The 22,791-nt window shown below is 43.2% G+C and overlaps 1 protein-coding gene across 1 annotated transcript in view; it reads left to right on the top strand.

Annotated features, from left to right (window-relative positions):
* Nucleotides 1–21,891, top strand: part of NSUN2 (NOP2/Sun RNA methyltransferase 2) — a 48,393-nt gene extending 26,502 nt beyond the window's left edge. Inside the window, exons 13-19 of the mRNA XM_060253729.1 lie at nucleotides 2,222–2,370; nucleotides 5,267–5,359; nucleotides 5,745–5,880; nucleotides 7,746–7,826; nucleotides 9,544–9,682; nucleotides 10,628–10,667; nucleotides 21,198–21,891. Of these exons, the coding sequence (XP_060109712.1) occupies nucleotides 2,222–2,370; nucleotides 5,267–5,359; nucleotides 5,745–5,880; nucleotides 7,746–7,826; nucleotides 9,544–9,682; nucleotides 10,628–10,667; nucleotides 21,198–21,588 (1,029 nt within the window). The 3' untranslated portion in view covers nucleotides 21,589–21,891. The remainder of the gene's footprint in view (nucleotides 1–2,221; nucleotides 2,371–5,266; nucleotides 5,360–5,744; nucleotides 5,881–7,745; nucleotides 7,827–9,543; nucleotides 9,683–10,627; nucleotides 10,668–21,197) is intronic.
* The last annotated feature ends 900 nt before the right edge of the window (nucleotides 21,892–22,791 follow it).

Genomic DNA, 22,791 nt, shown 5'->3' with positions numbered 1-22,791 from the left:
CAGGATCCCTGGCCAAACTTGTCCAAAGAAAAGTTGCTTCCTGACCCCAAGTTTGGTGTAGTGGTTAAGTGTGCAGTTTGGTGTAGTGGTTAAGTATGCAGACTCTTACCTGGGAGAACCGGGTTTGATTCCCCACTCCTCCACTTGCACCTGCTGGAATGGCCTTGGGTTAGCCATAGCTCTGGCAGAGGTTGTCCTTGAAAGGGCAGCTGCTGTGAGAGTCCTCTCAGCCCCACCCACCTCACAGGGTGTCTGTTGTGGGGGGGAGAAGATATAGGAGATTGTAAGCCGCTCTGAGTCTCTGATTCAGAGAGAAGGGCGGGGTATAAATCTGCAATTCTTCTTCTTCTTCAAAGTGGTGATCAGCATTTCTCTGGGCATTTAAGAAAGGGTCACAAGAACCAAACACTGATGCAGCCCTTCCTGCTCTCCCCCTTGTGAACTGTCTAAGTTCACATAATCAGCATTGCTGTCAGATGACCATCTAGCCTCAGTTTAAAACCTCCAGAGAAGGAGAGCTCACCACCTCCCAAGGAAGCCTGTTCCACTGAGGAACTGCTCTGTCAGGAAGTTCATTCTAATGTTTAGCTGAAAACTTTTGATTTAATTTCAACTCACTGGTTCTGGTCCAAACTTCTGGGGCAACAGAAGACAACTCCACACCACCCTCTATATGACTGCTCTTCAAGTACTTGAAGATGGTGATCATATCGCCTCTCAGTTGCCTCCTCTTCAGGCTAAACTGTGTGCCCGTGATAGCCAAATCTCAGACATGCATTCATTTAGACCATTCTGTTTAGCTATCAGCCAGCTCTTTAGAGTTAGATTTGATTCCTCTCCTCTGTATGCTGCCTTTTTAAGGGCCAGGGTTGGGTGGGGAACGAATTAGGAACTTTATCCTCAGAAGTGTGTTTACTTAGTATAGATATTGCTTAGGGAGTTACCAAACTTGAGGAAAGTGAGTGACTGCCCTAGAAACAGAACGTCTACAACAATTTTAGTCTTGCCTCCTCGGTGGATTGATGGAAATCCATCATGTCAGGATGCTCTCTCTTCTCTTTCCCAGAGCAGAAAGAACCTTCACTTGTCAGTGCCCGTGTTCCTTTCTGTATGTGCCTCAGAAGGAAATATCCTGGGCATGATCCAGCAAACCTTGAACATTCCCAGTTCCTTTCTCCTGCTGCATTTCCCTGCTTCCCCCAGAAAAACACTCCAGGGGTCATAGGGGAGGGAATCTTTGGGAATAGCAGAGGACAAAGTGCCAGGGAAAGCCGATGGAGGGAATTCAACACCACTGCACCAGTATTATGTCCACTAAAGATTAGTTAAGATATCTAATATAATGTAATATATTGATTTTATCGTAGTAAGACCCTTTGTTGAAAGCCTGGCGGAACACCTCTGTCTGACAGGCCCTGTGGAACTGCAGCAGTCCCTGCAATAAATACACAGAGCTACAACAGAACCATATGACAATCTTAAAAACAGGTCAAATTCTGCAGATGGCGATATCATATTGCATCCACTCCTCCCCTGCATTCCCAGCTGGAATAAGACAGAAGGCATGGCTTTAATGTAGTGGGTCAATTCAACAGAATGATTTCAGTAGGGCTGTTGCATCAGGGAGGCCCCAAATTGACAAATGTCCGCTGACTACAGTGGACTATCCATTCCACAAACACTGATTCTCCAGTGCTTAGTGATATACAGTAAAAACACTGTTTTTAAGAGTTTCGTTAAAATATAATGGGTGATTAACATGTGGAGTTTACTGCCACAGGAGGTGGTGGCGGCCATAAGCATAGCCACCTTCAAGAGGGGATTAGATAAAAATATGGAGCAGAGGTCCATCAGTGGCTATTATGTATATATATATATAATATACATAATGTGTGTATGTATATATATACATACACACATTATGTGTGTATGTATATATATATATATATAATTTTTTTTTGGCCACTGTGACACAGAGTGTTGGATTGGATGGGCCATTGGCCTGATCTAACATGGCTTCTCTTATGTTCTTATAAATTGATCTTACTGATAATTGTAATGACTTGCAAGGAGATATTTCCTCTATTGTGTGCATATTATCTATTTTGAATATTTTAATTGAAGCGGAATTTAAACAGCAGCAACTAGAAAACTGTGCCTGTTATAACAACTAGATGCCTTTTCTTCTTCCTTGAAACATGAGTCTTCTGTTTTGGAACAGCTCCCACTGTCACAGAAGACGGAACATGTAGCACAGTCTTCTGAGGCTGTATCTTTAGAAACGGTTGCGTGCGATGTGGTCACAAAAGCAAGAGGGGAAGATTCCTTGGTGAAGGAGAGCTCTGAGAGCAGGAAGGATGGAGTTTGTGGGTAAGAACCTGAAAACTAAGCCAAGCATTGCTGGTACTTGATGACTGTAGCTGGGAAAGAATTCTCAGGGTATCTTTTTTGCTTTCAGGGCAGGTCTTGTGATAAAAGGCTGGCTGGTGATGTGTTAGATGGTTGGTACCCCAAACAGCCAGCCAAGCTTTCCTCAGTGTTTCAGGCCAGGCCAACACATTCAACAATTTTTGGTGCAGGGAGTGCCCTAAAAGGAAAAGATTCTATAATAAGCAATGCCACACAAACACCCCCCCCACTCATTTTCCTGGAACTAGTGAAGGACCAAAACCCCAGGTGGGGTAAGCTGACCTAGGGTGACTTTCGCCCTCCCTCACCCAGGTCTCAGTCACACAAGCCAGGTCTACATTCTGGTCCATGAGAAAGTCTTGTAGGACTGAAATATTTTTGATAAACCTGGCATTGCACAGTGCCAGTGTCGGAGATGGGTATACTTCCTTTACTCCACAATCAGCATGTCTCGGCATAGGATATAGTTGGGAAGAAGTCCGAGTATTCCCAGCGCCTTCCATTCCTTTGAGCAGAATTCCACCTAGACCCACCACTGTATCTCCCTCCCCTCTATTACTGGTATCCCTGACCCTTGCATGGCCTCCCTGCTAGATCTTATTAGCCCTGAAATAGCTCACTAATATCCAGCTGCGGGTGGCACAGAGCCCTAATAAAACCAACCTCCCCGCTGTTCCAATAAGGCTCAACCAGCAATGACCCCAATCAACTAGCTCCGATCATCAGCAGACTACTAATCAAACGCCTGACCACCCACCCCTCCCATTTACTTAGCAAGGCAGTAATTTACAAAATGATGGTGGAAAAATACTTCTATCCTCTACCTGATTGAGCCCAAATTTAAATTCACTTCAGCATTGATTAAAGGCACAGCCTGACACTGTGTCCCCCTGCAGTATATCAGCAGTCTTCAACAACCAACCAATAATCCAACCATAGGCGCTAAAACTCCTCCCAAAACTCCCACCGTCCAAACCTCCCTTCTTTCTTCCCTCCCAACAAATAAGACGACAGTTCTAAATAAACTTATTCATATGATGGATGGTAAAATTCTATCTATAACTCTGTGGCTGCCCTTTCTGCAACTGCTTGCACCCCCTCAGAGCCTTCTCTTCCTGGGGCAGGAGGCATCTGGTCGATCCCATCACAAACTAATTAGGCAGTACAATATTATTAAACTAACCCTGTACCTAACTGGACAAATACTTAAAAACCTGAGTCAGACAACAGCAGAGTAGCTCTGGCAAAAGCCGGATGGTTCCAAGCTGAACGTTGCATTTCTTTCTATCTACAGATTTACTAATGCCACCAGCTTTATAGCATACTGTGAACAAGAGCATCTTCCTAAGAGACCTGGCACAGTTAAAGCAAATGTCAAATAAAGCAGTTTAACTGTCAGGATAAGCTTTGATCAGAATCACAGGTCTGCTGTGTGACTAAATGCTGAGCATCACACAACATCCACTGAGCTTCCCTAACAAAACAAGTTCCGAGGGCCACTCAATATGTGAGTGTGTGTTCAACAAGAATGTTGGAAAAATCTCTTACAAAATATGTATTCTGTGTAAGAATAGCACTGATTTCTATTACTGGCAAGTACTTCTCTGATGTGAGTAATGCTGCAAAACAGACACTTGCGTGACTTTCACACAGCAGTAGTTTTCCCTCATAGAAGAAGAAGGTCACTGGCAGAGCATCCCAGTGATTCATGGTGTGGAAGAAGCCATCTCCTGTGCTTGGAGAACTGGTGTCCTGTAGGGTCTGGAGTATGAACCAGGAAATCCGGTTCTGCCCTTGAACCTTTGCTCATTAGCCGGCCTTATGTGGGTGTTACTATTACTATTTATCATAATTATATCCCACTTCCCTTGAATGGGATTCAGGGTGGCTAGCAGCATATAAAATACACCTGATAAAAGCAATAGAAAGGGTGAGATAAATAAACTTTAAAAATATGAAACAATTAAAAATCTGTCTCTATTAAATGTAAGGTTTTGCCAGTTGCTGACCCAAAGTATCCAAGCGCATATAAAGGTTTAATGGAAAAGGTTTAATGGAAATCAGGTACAGAGCAATGACCTTCTGCCAAAGGGCCTTGAATACAAACAGTGGCAATTATTATAGGAAACAAAAAAGCGCACACAAAAGTTAAGCCCCCCCCCCCCCCCCCCCCAAAAAAAATCCGCTATAGTTCTCAGGCTTTGGTGTAAACTCAAGACATCTTCCCTAGGCCTTCAAGGTTACAATGCATTCCCCTTTGCTATGCCAAGTCATTGCCATAACTACCAGATAAACCTGCTCCCCGCAAATAGCCACCCTCCCGCACAGCTTGGAAAAATATGGTTAACAGCAAGCACGCAAGACAGACACTAGAGCACCTGTTAGATAGATTTTTGGATACATGAGAAAACATAGCATATTGTCAGAGACCCTGACATTAAAAGCTCTCCCCCTATTATTCTTCCCCCTCTCTTCTGTATCTGCCGTCTTAATGATGACAATAGAGAACTGTTGGTGGGATTATGGGAATGTATGTTAATCACTTTGAGCACTAAACTGATATATAAATATATAAACATGGCTCATCCTTTCACTTGTTTTGAATTGCGGTATGCACCCTTCTCTCTTCTTTCTCTCCCTTTCTATGTGTAGCGTAATGTAATAGTTGCAGTAAACTGAAATGGCATATATTTGCTTGTGTTTCAGTGCTCTTTTAAAAAGTATCTGTTGATGCATGATTCGGAAACTACTTTTGAGGCATTCTTTTTTTATAAATAACCAGTTATTACTGTAAGCAAAATAATAATAATTTCAGCTGCAGCATTAATTGCATTCGATATATGCACTTTTCTTCCAGGCCACCCCCGACTAAAAAAATGAGGCTTTTTGGTTTTAAAGAAGATCCATTTGTTTTTCTTTCTGAAGAAGACCCATTATTTTCACCTATTCAGTAAGATGTGCTCTTTCCTTGTATCTTCTCAGTGGAATCCATTAGAACTTCCAGAACTCTGTGTGAATTAATACAATTCCAGTTGCTTTACACCTTTTAAAAATGAAGAGTAAAAGTACACACGTAGAGCTTTCGTGCTTCATAATAGCCAAGTTTAAAGTGAAATGTAAACAAATGCTCACAGTTGGCTGTGGGGACCCTTTTAGCAGTAGAACTGAATGTAGACTTGTATTATTAAAATGAATATATATTATTAAAATCATTGGGGTTAGGTGTAAGAAAAACTATTTAAAATATATATATGGTGTTAATATCCGTTTCTAAAATGCAAAATCCTGTTTAAAATTATTAGAACTTGAATGCCTTTATAACTGCTTGTTTCCAGAGCTTTTTATGCATTGGATCCTTCATTCCCAAGGATGAATTTGTTAACTCGCACTCAGGAAGGAAAGAAGAAGCAGCTATACATGGTTTCCAAGGAGATAAGAGACGTACTACTAAACAACAGTGAAAAGCTAAAGGTTTGATGTCTACTTTTGCTTTCAGTATGGAAGCCCATCTATACTACAGTCCTGTGGTGATTACTTTTCTGTCCATAGCAGAAAGCATTGTTGTTGACTGTGAAGGGGCGACTGCGCAGCTTTCCATTTTAATACCAGCGAGTAGTGGTGTGACTGCCTTCTTCAAAAAGAAGTAAAAATAGCTAACTGTGTAGCACTATAATAGCAATTTATAATATAACAATAACAAAGCCCTTAAAGGGAAACATCCATATCCAATTAGAAGAAATGCATTCCATCTTGCTGCATAGAAAATCTCAATACAAAAGTTGTCGTCTTCCGTCACGATGTAAATTAGCCCAATAGAAGAATCAAATCAAGGGACCGGTTTCGGTTTCAAAAACCTTCATCAGCCAAGGCTTTAACTTTGCAGTTCAGTGCATCATGGCTTCAAGCTACACATAAAAAAAGATAACTTGCTATTTGAAGCACCAGTCCTTCCTGTTTGGGACAAAAGTTCCATTATTTTCTGGCTGTTAATTGCCTCTCCTCCGGTTTGCTATTTTTTACTTCTTCAAAAAGAAGACATACAGCACTGATAAAATAGAAGGAAATACTACTTTGAAAATGCAGATTGTGCTGAGGATTTCTTTGGTTTGATAATTGCTGCTGTTCTGTACTACAGGAGAGGATGGATTCTTCCCAGCTTTTAACACCAGGAAGGGCTCCGAGCAATGTCTTCCCATGGGCCCTTCTTGTAGCACTCAGTGGCTCTTTGGAAATAACCGAGAGAGTCTTCTTTTTTAGCTGTGTTGGTAAAAATCAACAGTGAGATCTTTAAAAACTTTTAGAAGGATTTTTTCCTCAAAAAGTAACCTGAACTAAATACCAGCATATAATCTCTCAAAGCAAAATTTATAACTCTTAGGAAATCATAGCCATTGCTGCTTTTCTTTGTAAGGAAACTGTCTTTCTCTGTTACCATGAAACACAATGATGTGCATATTATGGCTTGATATTGGGGGCCCTTGACTGGCAAGTTGCCATAGATGAGTTCACTCATCTACCTGGGTGACTTTTGACTCTTGTTCTCTACATTGGCTTTCATATTCTAATTGTATTAATTGAGTCTACCCACCAAAGAAAATAATGTTTATTTTCCTTCTCACCCTTTGCTTCTGGCTGAGGTTTTGTGGAGGGGGGCAGTGCGAATCCATGGCAAAGGAGTAGCACATTGAAGCAGAAACCGCATGGGAAGGAGGGATGGCTGCAAAAAAACCCTGTCCTAGTTGCAATTTGAGAAAGAGATCCTTTTTGGAAGTTGTGTGCAGTATGTTGTCTAAAATAAGGAATTAAATAGTATTCTTAAAATATTACCAAAATAGGGTAAATATTTAAGAAACAAGAAATGCTGTCTGAGGGTGAATAATGGTTCAATTCATTTTTAAGTCAACATGTTCTGATGGTTCTGATGGTTTCAGTTGTTAGTTAAAACTGACCTAAATAAATAGCCATTTTTGATTTTAATTGGCCTCTTCTAGTTAGTAATATAAAGCAAGATGCCCTTTCCTTCCCCCCTCGGAACTCTGTGTTCAGTCCTGACGAGGACTGCTACAAGTGTTGTGTCTTGCTCATTTCCTGGCGTTGGTTGCATTTTTCCTCAGGGCCCTTAAACGCTAATAGAGCTCCTATTCCTGTTTGTGTATGCAAAGCTCAGAAATAAGTTTACCTTGGTGCCCTTCTGTGTGCTGGTGTGGATTAGGGATTCAGAATTTATTAAATGTCTTTTGGGATAAACAGGCTGTACCCTTCTGTGTATTGAATCGGTTTCAGATAAACTGCTGGAACACTTAAGATGAGTTAAAGTGTGATCTACTCATTTTCAGGTGATTAATACAGGAATCAAAGTGTGGTGCCGCAATAGTGATGGCGAACAATTCGGCTGTGCCTTCCGATTAGCACAAGAGGTAACAGTGATGCCGTTCTTTCTGTAGTGGACAGCTGTATCCTGAAATTCTAGCATCAGTCCTGCAACTGACTTAACTTCTACCTTTGGTCAGGGAAAGCTGAGTATTACGTAAGGGTGAGAGTGCTGAATCAGGCCCAGGGAGACCAGGCTTCAGATCCTCCGTGCAGCTGTGAAACTCACTGAGTAACTTGGCTTATTGCTGTCTCTTCCTCACCTTACTTCATGGGGATGGGGAGAGTACCTGAGTCTTTGAATTGGCTCCCAGACTGGTTCTTACTCTCTCGTGGTGTCACATAGCCGGGCCTAGCAGGGCCTTCTACTGAATGCCACCACTGGTATGGGTCTGTATGGAAGGGCCCAGAGCACCCAACCACCCCTGTATCCTCCTTATTAATAGATTCCTCCTAATTGTGACCAAGGAGACGTGAGGACCCAAGAAGTATAGCAGCAGCAGTTTATTTACAGTGCTCAAATAATAAGTGGATGACAAAGATTTAGTGCTAAAGGGAATAGGAAAACAGTAAAGGTTGGTGCAAAGAAACAAAAAGCCCTGATGCATTTATCTGTACAGTCCCTACTCTAATAACCAACACTTACCCCCTTGGGTAAAGGAACTTTCCCCTGCTGCAAGCTCTCTAGGCTACAGCCTGCCTCCAGCTCAGCCATCCAGGAAAAGAACACATCCTGCCTGGGCTTGACCCTTTTATGTTCTCCTCCCTGGCCCCACCCCTCTCTGGAACAGCTTCCCTCCAAAACCTTGCTACCCAACCAGAGGAGCAGAAGGGATCCTGGGAAATGCAGGCTCTAGGCAGGCTTCACTAGGCCCAGGTTCACGACACAAGGTCACATTCCATTCTTGCAGAGATCATCAGGCGTTACCTCTCAACCATTGTCAGGAGATAAGATTAGGATCACTCGTCCACTGTGAATCCCTCCTTCATTCCCATATTGTGACATATTTAACACTTATAAGGAATGCATGTGGGTTAGTGCATACTATGGGTAGGAACATGCGAATTAGTACAATGATCTAGGGGTGTCAAACATGTGGCCCAGGGGCCAAATCAGGCCCCTGGAGGGCTCCTACCAGGCCCCCAAGCAACTGGCTCTTGTTTGCTTCCTTCTCCCTTTCTCTTGCTTCCTTCTGCATCTCAGCTTGCTTTGCAAGGCTTGCTCAATCACACAGGAGCTACAGAGCAAAACTACAATTTTCTCCACTGGTTGAGGCTTCTTCCCCTCCTGGTCCCCTGGGGAGGGAGGGAAAGAGCCAGAGCTTCCTTTGCCCAGTTCCCTGGATCCCATGGGAAAAATGCAAAGAAAGCACCTTGAAGACCAACAAGCGCTAATGTTTTAAGCATGTTTCATTTTAATTTTCTTAAAAAAAACCTTTAGTTGTGTTTGTGTCCTTTAAAAGGTACCTAATCTTAAATAGGTACACACATGACGTGGCAGGGCCCGGTCCAACAAGGCCTCATTTATGTCAGATCTGGCCCTCATAACAAATGAGTTTGACACCTCCTGGTTATAGATATAGAAATATTAATATATGAGTACAAACACATAAACATACAAATGCAAGAACACACAACAGTAATAGCACTGTAATACAGTTCTTGGGGCATTTTTTCATATTTTTTTTATGGTGAAATTGCCAACTCTGTTTAGATTGTGAAGCAAGGATGGACATTTAAAACTTGCTGTGTTTTTGCTTCCAGGGAATATATACGTTGTACCCTTTTATTAATGCAAGAATTGTTATCATCGGCTTGGGAGATGTTAAAGTGCTGCTAACAGAAGAAAACCCCTTCTTAAATAAACTCGGTGGTGAGGTTCAGAGTCAAGTCAGAGAAATGGGTGAGTATTTGCTGCTTTGGGCTAACGTTGCTTGGGACTTTAGGCAGGCCTTGCCTTTTCAGGGAGCTGAAGCTTTATCTGCAGTTTTCACTGACGCATGTCCTAGAGCCAATAAGGTAACGTTTGCTTCTCCTGTAGGAGGAGAGAGAAGGCAGCAGTGGGAACGACAGAGATCTGAGGCTGATTCCACAGCTGGGCGCTTTGGTTCTGCTCCTTTTCTGTAATCGGAAGCAATTAAAATTGAACTTAATATTTCAGTTCAGTGAAAAACTTACTACTGCTTGAAGCACTTTCCATTTTGTTCTTTTTTGTTTTTATAGTCAAGTTACTGCCTGTTCTTTCGCATGACTAGCTGCATCGTTCATGAATCAGTCATCGATTATACGTTGAGGGAGGAAATGGTTGCTTTTTTCTTGGGAGCCATGCCCATTGCTCTCTGCTTAATGATTGTAATTTTGTGAGTGGTTGTGTCCACAAAGTTATAATTGGAGGTTAATCGTTGAATGTCAAGCCTGGTAGAGAAGAGAAGTTTCAGGAAGTAGTTAAGTTGGAAGCAGAAGGAAAAGAGAAAAATGTTAAAGATACAGTAGTCCTGAGAAAGCTCAGTGGGTACTTCGACAATTCTAGTCTGATTCAGCCTAGTGAGGAAACAGCCTAAATTATTGTATTATTATATCCCCATGTGTATTCAGCTGTGTTTGGAATACTTCTGCGTATCATTTTATAACTGTTACCAAAGCCTGTTCTGGGATAATGAAGCAAGTGTTTTTAGACCAAATGGTATAGATTTCAAAGACATTTTAGCTAGCAGCTCATTAACAGTACTAATTAAGATTATTCAAAAGGTCACTGTAATAATTAGATCAATGCAAAACTTTTGGTGTAAGATGGTTAGAGTTGCATTTTGCAGTTCTACTGTAACGTTTCATTCCTTCTTTCTTGCAGCTATGGGGAGTATAGTACTGAAATATGAACCAGATCCCAGGTAAGTAATCTCAGTATGTGACGTCTCTTTGTGTATTTAATGCATTTTAAATGAGGGGGAGTGCATTCGGTATACTCAGCTGCATGCAGGTTAATCAGTCTGATTTGGCTACTGATATAGCTGATCCAAATAAAAGCTGATATTCATCTTTTATTCAGGCTAGCTATATTGCTGAGTCACAGTGTATGGCTTGGGGAGGGCATTCCCTTCACTTTTTAAATGCCTTCTCTTGAGGAGCTATGGCAATTCCAGAAAGTGAAGGCATCTTAAAGTCATATTGGGATTCTGGAATATCAGGAAATACTGATATTTTTGGGTCCAATAAGAAGGATTATAGATAAACTGGAATGTGCCCAGAGGAGAGCAATAAAGATGGTGATGGGTTTGGAGACTAAGTCCTTTGAGGAAAAGCTGAAGGAACTGGGTATGTTTAGCCTGGAGAGGAGACTACCAAGAGGTGATACGCTCACCATCTTCAAGTACTTGAAGGGCTTTCATATAGATGGTGTGGAGTTGTTTTCTGTTGCCCAGAAGGTTGAACCAGAACTAATGGGTTGAAATTAAATTTAAGAATTTAGAGTGGTTCCTCAGTGGAACAGGCTTCCTCGGGAGGCAGTGGGCTCTCCTCCTTTGGTGTGAGGTTTTGCTCAGAATCATTCACAAGACTTTACTGAAGGCAAAGAAGCTTTACTGAAGAAACATATTGCAAGTCTCTTATAGCATGTATGTGCAAGTCTTGCCAGACTGAAGCAAAAGTGAAACTTACAAGTCTTACATTGGCTCCCAGACTGATTCTTACTCTCTCAGGGTACCTCTCGGCCATTGCTTGGGAGATAAGATTAGGACCGCTCGCCCACTGCGAATCCCTCCTTCATTCCTACAAATATTGCGATACATTAAACGCTTATATGGAATACATATGGGTTAGTGCATTATATGGATAGTACAATGATGTATACATATAGAAATATGACTATATGATTACAAACACATAAACATACATAACAGTATAGCACAGAATATGCTGTAATCAATCCTCCATCAGCAATGACAATACTATGACAAAAATAACAAACATGTGCAAAGCATAAAGTTGAGACAAAACCTCATCAGGGACTTATACCTGGCATTGGGAGGGTTTTCAGCAGAGGCTAGATGGCCATTTGACGGCACTGCTGATTCTGTGAACTTAGGGGGAGGTGTTTGTGAGTTTCTTGCATTGTGCAGGGAGTTAGACTAGATGCCCCTGGAGGTTCCTTCCAACTCTGTGATTCTGTGAATCCGAGAAAAGCTGTTTGTTTTTTTGTGCACACTCCTATTTAAAACTTTTGAACAGCTCTTCTCAGAAGAGGTGTTGTGTAAAAGATTATTCCTCCCTAAATTACTCAAGAAGCACCAGGTTGGGGTCCTGTTTATTTGGGTGAAACTCATTTATTATTTGAGTCTTCCCTCATTCAATTGGCAAGCTCCAGTTGGTGTAGAACGCTGAAGTCTCAGCCATTACCGGGAGTCATTATTGGCTCAATGGAGCAAGCATATTACTCCCATTCTACTGTCACTTCTCTGGCTGCCCATCAGTTTTTTGTTGTTGTTCAGTCGCACAGTCGAGTCCGACTCTTTGCGACCCCATGGACCGAGTCATGCCTGGTCCTCCTGTCTTCAACCATCCTCCAAAGTCTGCTCAAATTTGTGTTAGTTACATCAGCGATGCTGTCCAGCCATCTCATCTTTTGCCATTTTGTGATCCACACAATCAAAGGTTTTAGCGTAGTCAATGAAGCAGGTATAGACTTTTTTTGATACTCCTGTGCTTTTTCCATAATCCAGTGAATGTTGGCAATTTGATCTCTAGTTCCTCTACCTCTCCGAAATCCAGCTTGAATTTCTGGTAGTTCCCAATCTACATACTGCTGAAGCCTGGCTTGGAGGAACTTTAACACGACCTTGCAGGCCTGTGAAATGAGTGCAATGGTGCGATAGTTGGAACATTCCTTGGCATTACCCTTCTTTGGGATTGGAATATAATCTGACCTTTTCCAATCCTGTGGCCACTGTTGCATTTTCCAAATTTGCTGACATAATGTGTGCATCACTTTAACAGCATTGTCTTTTAGGACTTTGAATAGTTCAACTGGGACACCATCATCTCCACTCGCTTTGTTGTTAGTAATGCTTTCTAAGGCCCATTTGACTTCACACTCCAGGATGTCTGGCTCAAGGTCAGCGATATCACCATCATGGTTGTCAAGGACATTGAGATCCTTCTTGTATAATTCTTCTGTGTATTCTTGCCACCTCTTCCTAATCTCTTCTGCTTCTGTGAGGTCCCTACCGTTTTTGTTCTTTATCATGGCCATCTTTGCCCGGCTTCATTTTGTTCTCCAAGGCCAAACTTGTCAGTTGTTCTGGTTATCTTTTGACTTCCTACTTTGGGATTTCAGTCCCCTATGATGAGGAGGACATCTTTTTTTGGTGTTAGTTCTAGAAGGTGTTGTAAATCTTCCTAGAACTAGTCCACTTCAGCCTCTTCTGCATCCGTGGTAGGGCCATAGACTTGGATTACTGTGATATTGAATCGTTTGCCTTGGATACGGACCGAGATCACTCTGTCATTTCTGAGATTGTATCCCATTACTGCCTTCCTCACTCTCTTGTTAACTATAAAGGCCACACCATTTCTTCTACGGGACTCTTGCCCAAAGTAATAATAGATGTAGTGATCCTCTGAGTTAAATTCGCCCATTCCCATCCATTTTAGTTCACTGATTCCCAAAATGTCAGTGTTCAGTCTTGCCATCTCTTGTTTGACTACATCCAGCTTACCTTGATTCATAGATCTTACATTCCAAGTTCCAGTGCAGTATTGTTCTTTGCAGCATCAGACTTTCCTTTCACAATCAGACACATCCACAGCTGAGCGCCCTTTTGGCTTTGGCCCAGCCGCTTCACTCTTTCTCTTCTCTCTTGCCCTCCACTGTTCCCCAGTAGCATATTGAGCACCTTCTGACCTGAGGGGCTCATCTTCCATCTTTTAGCCTGTCCATGGGGTTTTCTTGGCAAGGATACTGGAGTGGGTTGCCATTTCCTTCTCTAGTGGATCGCATTTTGTCTGGGTTCTCAGCTGCGTCCTGTCCATCTTGGGTGGCCCTACATGGCATAGCCCACAGCCTCACTGAACCACGCAAGCCCTCTCGCCACTGTCAAGAGTCATTCTATCTTGTTCCTCTTGCCATATGTATCCAGCTATACAATACTATGCTTGTGCTAGCTATGCTGCTTTGATGTATTTGCTGCTTGTTGCTTATCTGAAGGGAGGATGGTATGTCTGGGAGCTGGCTAGTTGCTATGTAACCAAGGCCGCGAACAGGAGGAGAAGCGACCCGAGAACTGATAGCGACACCTGTAGTGATGAGAGTTTCCCGCGCAAAACCCCCGCTTTAGCTTGGTGCACTTTGGCTTGAATTATAACGGTCAGGGCAAAGGTTTATAAGTCGGGAGAACTGGCAGGCTTGTCAGTTCTGACAACGCGTGTGTATGCCCATGAAGCTGAAATAAAGATCTTGAACTCTACACGTCTTTTGTTTGACTCTGGGTCTGACAAGCCATGTCAAGACAGCAATCCATGAGTTACCAGGCTCAATTTAAAGTATTGTCTATCACATACAAAATCCATCATGGCCCTGTCCTCTGCCATGATAGCTTCACTCACCTGAACAGGGCCTGCTGCAGGTGCCAACCTGCAAATGGGCAAAATCAGCCACTGCCTGTACATGTGCCTCCTCTGTCATGTCCTCCACTTCCTGGAGTGGCCTGCCTGAGGTCAGGAAGGCTTCCACTCTCATGGCTTTCTGCAAACTAGGCAACACTGAATTATTCCAGAGGGCTTTTCCACACAGCCAGTAGGGTCGCATTGAATAAATTATTGGGGACCGTGGTCTGTACTACTGTGTATTGTTTGCTGTGGGTTGGATCCTGTTGTGTAAGTTTGCATCATTTAATGTGTCATGTGGATACTTATGCTGAGTCCAAGTGAGGAATGCAGACTATAAATAACATAAATTAATTTAAGTTTTTGTGACTTCAGTGAGAAAATTAAGTTTAAATCCTGTTAACATCAGTAGTATCTCAAAGTACTTAATTTTGGGAGATAGCTTTTGAATCACCAGGAAAGTCAGGCTTCCAGCACCCTCCTCTGGATTTTATTACCTTCTCTTCCCTCACCCCTTCATAAAATGGCCAGATGCATGATGCAAGCTGTGTAGGTCTACTTTAGAGTGTGAATAGTTTTTCTTTCTTTTTAAAATAAATGGCTAGATGGAAAGTGCTGGTGATCATTTCAGAATGTCACACAACATTGTGGCCTTTCACTATATCAGGGGTTGCCAACGATAGCTCTCCAGATGTTTTTTTTGCCTACAACTCCCATCAGCCCTAGCCAGCATGGCCAATGGCTGGGGCTGATGGGAGTTGTAGGCAAAAAACATCTGGAGAGCTACCGTTGGCCACCCCTGCACTATATCATAGGTGCATTCCTCTGGGAGTCTATCCATCTACCCACCATTTCTGCTCATTGAGTGGACCTGAAATCCATTCTGGATTGCAGGACAAACCCAGTGGAAGCTGCTATTTGCTGCCCTTCATTAAGGCTTCTGCTTTTTGGGCCCTCCACAGCATCAGAGTTTTGTAGAATTGCCTAGTCAGAAAAGGTTATCTTCTTCGTGGTCCCTGTGCAGTCTACACACTTGGGTTCGTGCCCTTGCTCGAAGCTGACCTCGGAGAACTCCAATAGCAGCGAAACGTGTTTTTGGCGGGCTCTTCTCCCGCTTTGGGGAGCAGGCACACAGTGCGCATGGCCTAGAACAGGGGAGGAGCTCTGCCTCCCGCTCAGTTTCTTTTTTGCCACCGTCCTTACCAGACCTCATTTCCTTAGCTCCTCGGCGTATTCCTCAAAGTTTCGTCGTCCTTCTTCATCTTCGCTTCGTTTTTCTTTAATTTCTTCAACTTCTATCGTCGTTCCTAAAAAAAAAAAGGACAAAAAGGGGACCACCACCTTTTTAAAAAGGTGTCTAAAGTGCTGGACGAAGCTCCCATACATGGATGGACATTCCTACTGCCTCCTGTGCCTGGGAGAGGGACACAAAGTTGAGACCTGTGTGCACTGTAAGGAGTTTGGCAAGCAGATGCGAAAAAATCGAGTTGCACATCTACAGAGCTATTTACTCAAATTATCACTGATGCCCCGATCTTCTGTTTCGAAAACCTCACTGCCTCCCTCCCAGAAGGAGCAGGGAGATTTGGCTTTGTCAGCTGCTTCTCATAAGAAGCATAAGACCGATAAAAAGACCAAACACCAATCTACGACTCCAAAGGCTCTGACTAAGATTCCAGAAATGGCTGCCTCGTCACAATCTACAACCTGGATCACCATTCCAACTTCGACTTCTACCTTGACTTCTAAAACTTCGATTTCGACTACGACTACTTCGACTTCGATATCTACATTTACAGCACAAGTGGGCTTGCCTCTTACTACTCAGTCGACTATAGTCCCATCAACCACAGTTCCTTTGGGGTCTTTGACCTTGACGATGCCCCAGGATTCCTCCACAGTTATCGTTATTCCCGACAATGACGTCGTCAATAAAGAAGCCGTAGTTTCTGCTGCAGCAACCATAAACAAAGCCCTTGATTCAGCTGGGTCTGGTCTACAGTATTGTCCTGTCAACCAACTATCCACAGCACCAGAGAGAACGGCTTGGTTCCGCGAAGTACCAAATTTGTCTCTTTTGAACCATTCACCTCGGTTTCCGCTTCTAAGACCTGCTCAATTTACATCCCACAGAGCTCCACTCGAGAAATCTCATTTGCACTCTAGACATACCTGCTCGCGCCGTCGAAGTCGATCGACCTCTAGACGTAGTCGTTCAACTTCTAGGACATCCCATTGAAGCCAACGCCACTCCTCAGCTTTCAGGTGAGGACACTCGACTTCGAGGCGAAGGTGTTTGACTTCGAGGGGATCCCATCATCGCTCAAGATCAACTTTGAGGTGTCGTTCAATCTCTAGGCACCGTAGATCTACTTCTAGAGTCTCCTATAGGGATAAGAACCGCCATTGATCTCATTTACGTCTACGTATCATTCAGTTTGTCATCGGTGCTATTCACCAACTCCTACACCCCCAGAAGCATATGCTAGATGGTATCACCATCATTACCCGAACGGTAAACCCTCTCTTTGTGACACTTATATTGCCGCTTCCAAATTGACAGCAGTTACAACAATTCCTACTGTTCCTCAGCCACCTAAACTCACTCCTTATGCAGTGTCCAAAGCTTCAGCAGCTGCTGGAGCTCCTTCACAACTCCCTGCTCCTATTCAGGAACCTATATACATGCCAGATGACCTCCTGCAGAAGGATCCTGTTGTCCCAGCTCCTAAAGACACAGAGAACCTGTGCTTGGACTCTTCATCATCAGTCTCTTCCCCTTCTGAGACTACTGACCCACTGCTTCCCAACCAACCTGATGTCATTACTCCTCCTAGTCCTCTGTTGCCATCTGATGGAGCGAAACCTTACTTGGAAATGGTCACTAGAATGGCTGAGGCTCTGCACCTTCCAATCAATATGGATAACCCGAAGTCACAGATCTAGTATATAAACTCGTCCAGGACCAACTGCCACCAACAGCTCTGCTGCCCATGTTGCTTGTTCATCTTGTGACTTTGAAGGAGGCCTGCGAAACTCCTACCTCCATTCCACCCACTCCCAAACGTCTCGACGCTCTTTATAGAGTTCAGTCTTCTGATGCAAAGTTTCTGTTTTCGCATCCAGCACCAAACTCTATGATAATACACTCTGCTTCTAAGTCAAAGCCGAGTCAACATCCCGCACCTCCTGAGCGAGAGGGTCGCAAACTGGACGCCTTGGGTAGGAAGCTATACTCTACTACCACCATGTTAAGCAAGCTTCATACTTATTTGGCTTACTTTTCTGCCTATAATTTCAATTTAAACCAAAACAACAAAGCAACTGTGTGGCCAAACAAATCACTTAATATCTTGAACAAATTTACTTCAATAACCTTCTATACAAAAGTATCTTATGCAGTATAAAGTGCCACAAGGCAACACATAAATAATCTCAAAGCCCAAAGAGTCTTGAAAAAACCCACTAAGGTGTGGTCAAGCCATGGTAGTTCCAAACATGAACGGAGCAATGAAAATATGTTCAGAGGATGACTGTAGCACAGTCCTCTCTGCTCTCCACCTTCTGAGCACAACGATGAAGATAGAAGCTCTCAACGCGTTCGTTGACTTGGCTTGCTGCGCATTTCTAACAACCGCCCAAGGGCAGTTCCAACTTTTTCATGAACAAATGAATGAAAACATCCTCCTTTGTACTGCAATTATTTGTTGTTTTGGTTTGAATTTTCTACTGTGTTCTGCTTTATTATTGTTTATAATTTCAATTTAGCCAACCGTCTGACACCACTGCTGACCAACTTTCCTGATTCTGCACTTCCTCAGGCATCAGGTGAGGGCCCTGCGGGACCTTATTGAGTTCTGCAGGGCCTGTAAGACAACCCTCTTCCGGCTAGCTTACACCTAGCTGATATGGGAAACTAATGTAGCTTTACCAGATTCTTGCTATACATACTGTTATAAGGTTTAATGTTTCTAAGGTTTTAAATGTTTTGAATGTTTTAACTGCTTATATATTTAAATACTAATTTAATTTTATGTCTTATCATCTGTTGTGAGCTGCCCTGAGCCACCTTTGTGGGAAGGGCGGGATAGAAATCATAAATAAATAAATAAATTCAGGAACTGTCTGCAATCTCACGCCAGCAAATATTCACTGAAACATGCGGCATCACGCTCCTCTAGAGTGGTAGCTACTTTCATTGCCATTCATCGCCATGCTTGGCTCCGTTCAACCACACTCCACCCACACAAATGCTAACGACCGATGCTTCTCTCAGTGGCTGGGGAGCCCACTGCGGGAACTTCACAGCACAGGGATCCTGGTCCATGACGGACAGTGTGCGACACATCAATGCACTAGAACTTCTGGCTGTGCAGCACGCCCTGAAATCTTTCCTCTTGCACCTGAAAGATTGACAAGTCCAGGTAGCCTCAGACAATGTCACCACTGTTTACTATATAAACAAACAAGGGGGCACAAGGTTGCCATCCCTTTGCAAACAAGCTCTTCTTTTGTGAAACTGGTGCATTCACAACAACATATTTCTTTCTGCAGTACATTTGCGAGGAGTAATGAACACTCATGCAGATGCACTCAGCAGATCAAGTCCCAGCAACTTGGAATGGACAATCAACGATCACTACTTTCGTTCTCTCTTCCAGATATGGGGCCTTCCACAGGTGGATGCATTTGCATCTCACACCAATGCGAAATGCAAGATTTTTTTCAGCAGGGGTCTACCAACGGACCATTTGTTAGGGGACATTTTTCTTCACCGATGGACAGGGTATCTGTTTTACGTGTTCCCACCGATACCACTGATATCCAGGACTATACAAAAAATACGCATGGACCACACGGACTGCATACTGATAACCCCGTGGTGGCCCCATCAAGCCTGGTTTTCCCCTCTTCTGCTTCTCTCTCGAGGGAATTTTTGTCGTCTGCCTTTAGCTCCCGACATTCTGACTCAGCATAATGGGAATGTCTATCATCATGATCCAAAATTTTTCCGGTTGACCGCCTGGAGGATCAAACCTTAGAATTCCCTCTAGAAGTCAGAGAAGTTTTCCGGAATGCTTGGAAACCTTCAACATGTAAATCCTACCAGCTGAAGTGGAAACGCAGGAAAGCTTGCTATAGAACCATACATGGCACCCGTACTTCTCTTATTTACTTTCCCTTTCTAGGACTGGCCTTAGTTTTTCTTCCTTAAAAAGTCCACCTATCGGCCATTTCAGCCTTTCACGGCCTGGTAGACAATTCATCAGTATTCTCACATCCACTGTCAAAGGCATTCCTAAAGGGATACTCGCATTTGAAACCTTCCATCAAACCTCTTATCTCCCCATGGAGTCTCTCCCTCGTTCTGACACAGCTAATGGGAAAACCTTTTGAGCCATTGGCCACGACTTCCCTACAACTCCTTTCTTGGAAGACGGCTTTTTTAGTGGCCGTAATGTCGGCCAAAAGAGTGAGTGACATGTCAGCTTTCAGATCCGATCCACCATACACTGTTTTCCACAAAGACAAGGTGGTGTTGCGTCCAGACCCAACTTTCCTTCCTAAAGTCGTGTCGCCTTTTCACTTATCGCAATCCACTGTGTTGCTAACTTTTTGTCCAGATCCTACGGACAGCACCCAGAAAGCCTTAAACACACTGGACGTACGCAAGGCACTTGCCTTTTATCTACAAAGGACAGCGTCCTTCAGGAAAGACCAAAGACTATTTGTAGCCTATGCTGCTCCTCAATGGGTGCCAAGGTGTCACCTCAGCGCCTTTCTAAGTGGGTCTCTTCCACTATAAGGTTGTGCTATGAGATTGCAGATGAACCCTTACCTGAAGTGATCCGCAGTCATTCCACTTCAGCGGTTTCGACTTCCTCAGCATTTCTCTGTGAGGTTTTTCTGGAAGACATCTGCGCAGCAGCTACTTGGTCTTCCCCTGCTACATTCATGACCCTTTACTCCCTGGACGTGCGTTCTTGGCAGGATGTGTCTTTTGGAAGATGTGTATTGTCATCTATCTTCCAGTGACTGCTCCTACACTGGATCCCAGGTGAGCCTGTAACAAGACATGTTTATATGTTACTAACCTGTGTTTGGTTCCAGGTGGCTCAGATCTTGTATCAGCACCCACCATCCAGGTATAATAGCTTGCTAATCACCCAAGTGTGTAGACTGCACAGGGACCACGAAGACGATAAACAGGTTGCTTACCTGTAACTGGTGATCTTCGAGTGGTCACCTGTGCAGTCACACACGACCCGCCCAGCCTTCCCCACTGCTAGCACTTCCTTCCACTTACCTGCAGTTGGACTTGCTAGCGGCAGCTGGAAGAAACTGAGCAGAATTCCTCCCCCGTTCTAGGCATGCGCACTGTGTGCCTGCTCCCCAGAGCGGGAGAGGAGCCCGCCGAAAACACACTTCACTATTGGAGTTCTCCGAGGTCGGCTTCAAGCAAGGGCACAAACCCAAGTGTGTAGATTGCACAGGTGGCCACTCGAAGATCATCAGTTACAGGCAAGCGACCTGTTTTTCCACTCAGCTTGGTTCATTCATTTCCTTTTATTACGATCCAAGATCATCTCAGAGTTTTGTCTTAGAATTTTTTTACAACTGAGCTGAGATTTTAATTTGGGACCTTCTGCATGGCAGTGCTTAAAAACAGCCAGCCGCAGTACACAAAACCATTAATGCAGATGCAGGATTGGCGCTTTATTGACAATCAAAGCAATGGCATGCTTTAACTGTTTATATCTTTAAATGGATTTTCAGGTTTGCTAATTTTCTTTAAATGCTAACCATCTGTTTGTTTGTAGTCAGCCAGAAACCCTTCAGTGTTCAATTGTGCTTTGTGGCTGGCTTGGCAAGACTTCCATCCGTGCATTCGTGCCCAAAAATGAGAGGCTGCACTACCTCCGGATGATGGGCGTGGAGGTGTTCAGGGCAAAGAGGAAAGAAGATGGAGAGGGAAAAGCAGAGGTGGGAACCACAGAGCAGGAGGTGGAAGACTTGGAAGGTGAAACCAAGGAGTCTGCGCAAATGGAAGAGCACCTGAATGGTCAGCCTGCACAAGAATTCAGCAAACCCATGACAGCAGAGTTGGAAAATGACGTGGGAGGGCACCTTTCTTCCAGTGACGGAAGTGAGAGCATCCAAAATATGAAAAAAGATAATGCTAATCTAAGTGATATACAGGTTAAAAAATGACTTTTATGGACAGGAGATGTGCATCATTTTAGATATTTACACTGATGCTAAGAACCTTGAAGCAAATTTTATTAAAAGGCTTTTCAGTTTCTGGGGAAATGTGCTTTGGGGAGCTATTTTATGAATGTTTCATCCTGCTTTAAATATTTTTTCACATCTTTACTCTGTCCTGTTTTAACACGTAAACTCCATGAGGATAATTATGTTTGGTCTGTTGCTGGCAATGGACTTTACACCATTCAAATGACACCTGTCAGTTTCAAGGTTAAATAAATTATTCCTATATGGATATAATTTGTAAAACTGGCTTGTGGATCTGCTTTGTCATTTAAAAAGGATACCGTGTCTGTTACATTTCTTATTCCTTTGTGTTTTCATTGCATTCACTTCTTTTGAACTATTTCACAAAATGAAAATGATCAGATAACCGGATATTGAATGTATAGGAGCTTACATTTGATCTGATTTCACATTTGGCTGTACCTTGTGGTGAAATCTATAATTACTGTTCCTGTATTAACAATAATGGTTCCTGTTCTCACTTATTTGGGTAAGGGAGTTCAAATCTATAGCGCTGGCTGAAGATCAGTTAATAGAAATATCATTTGTATTAGGAGGAAAAGAAAACTGCCCTTCTCTCGGAATTAGAGCGGCTTACAATCTCCTTTGTTTTCTTCCCCCACAACAGATGCCCAGTGAGTAGGTAGGACTGAGAGAGCTCTCCCCAGAAGCTGCTGGGCAATGTTTAGATTTTTAGCATTGACTGATTTTTTTTAAAAAAAATTAATACGTTGTGAGCTTTTACATATTTTCTCTGCATTTGTTGGTGCAGGTCCACTAATTCCAGTTATAGATGTACTCTTATGAGGACCTGAGTAAGATCAGGAAACGCATTATCTATTTTTGTCTCAAAGTGAAAAGAAGAAATCTCAGGTTATATTGATTTCTGTTTTGTATGTGTATGGGGGGGCAGTAGCTTAGTAGCATGCATACTTTGCACGCAGAAGGTTTAGTCACTGAAATTGCCAGTGATAACGCTCAAGGAAAAGATCTTTCTCTGTCCAAGACTGTGGAGAGCTTCCTATGTCCTGTTGTTCACATGGCTTTTAATTTTCAGCAAGCAGTTCGAGTTCCTGTAGCCAGTGTTCTCCATATGATTAGCAGTTATTTAAAGAAATTCTATGCTAGCTGATCAAGTGGCAG

The sequence above is a fragment of the Heteronotia binoei genome, chromosome 14 (assembly GCF_032191835.1).
Source record: "Heteronotia binoei isolate CCM8104 ecotype False Entrance Well chromosome 14, APGP_CSIRO_Hbin_v1, whole genome shotgun sequence".
In the NCBI taxonomy this organism is placed as follows: Eukaryota; Metazoa; Chordata; class Lepidosauria; order Squamata; family Gekkonidae; genus Heteronotia; species Heteronotia binoei.
This window is presented reverse-complemented; position numbering and strand designations above follow the sequence as displayed.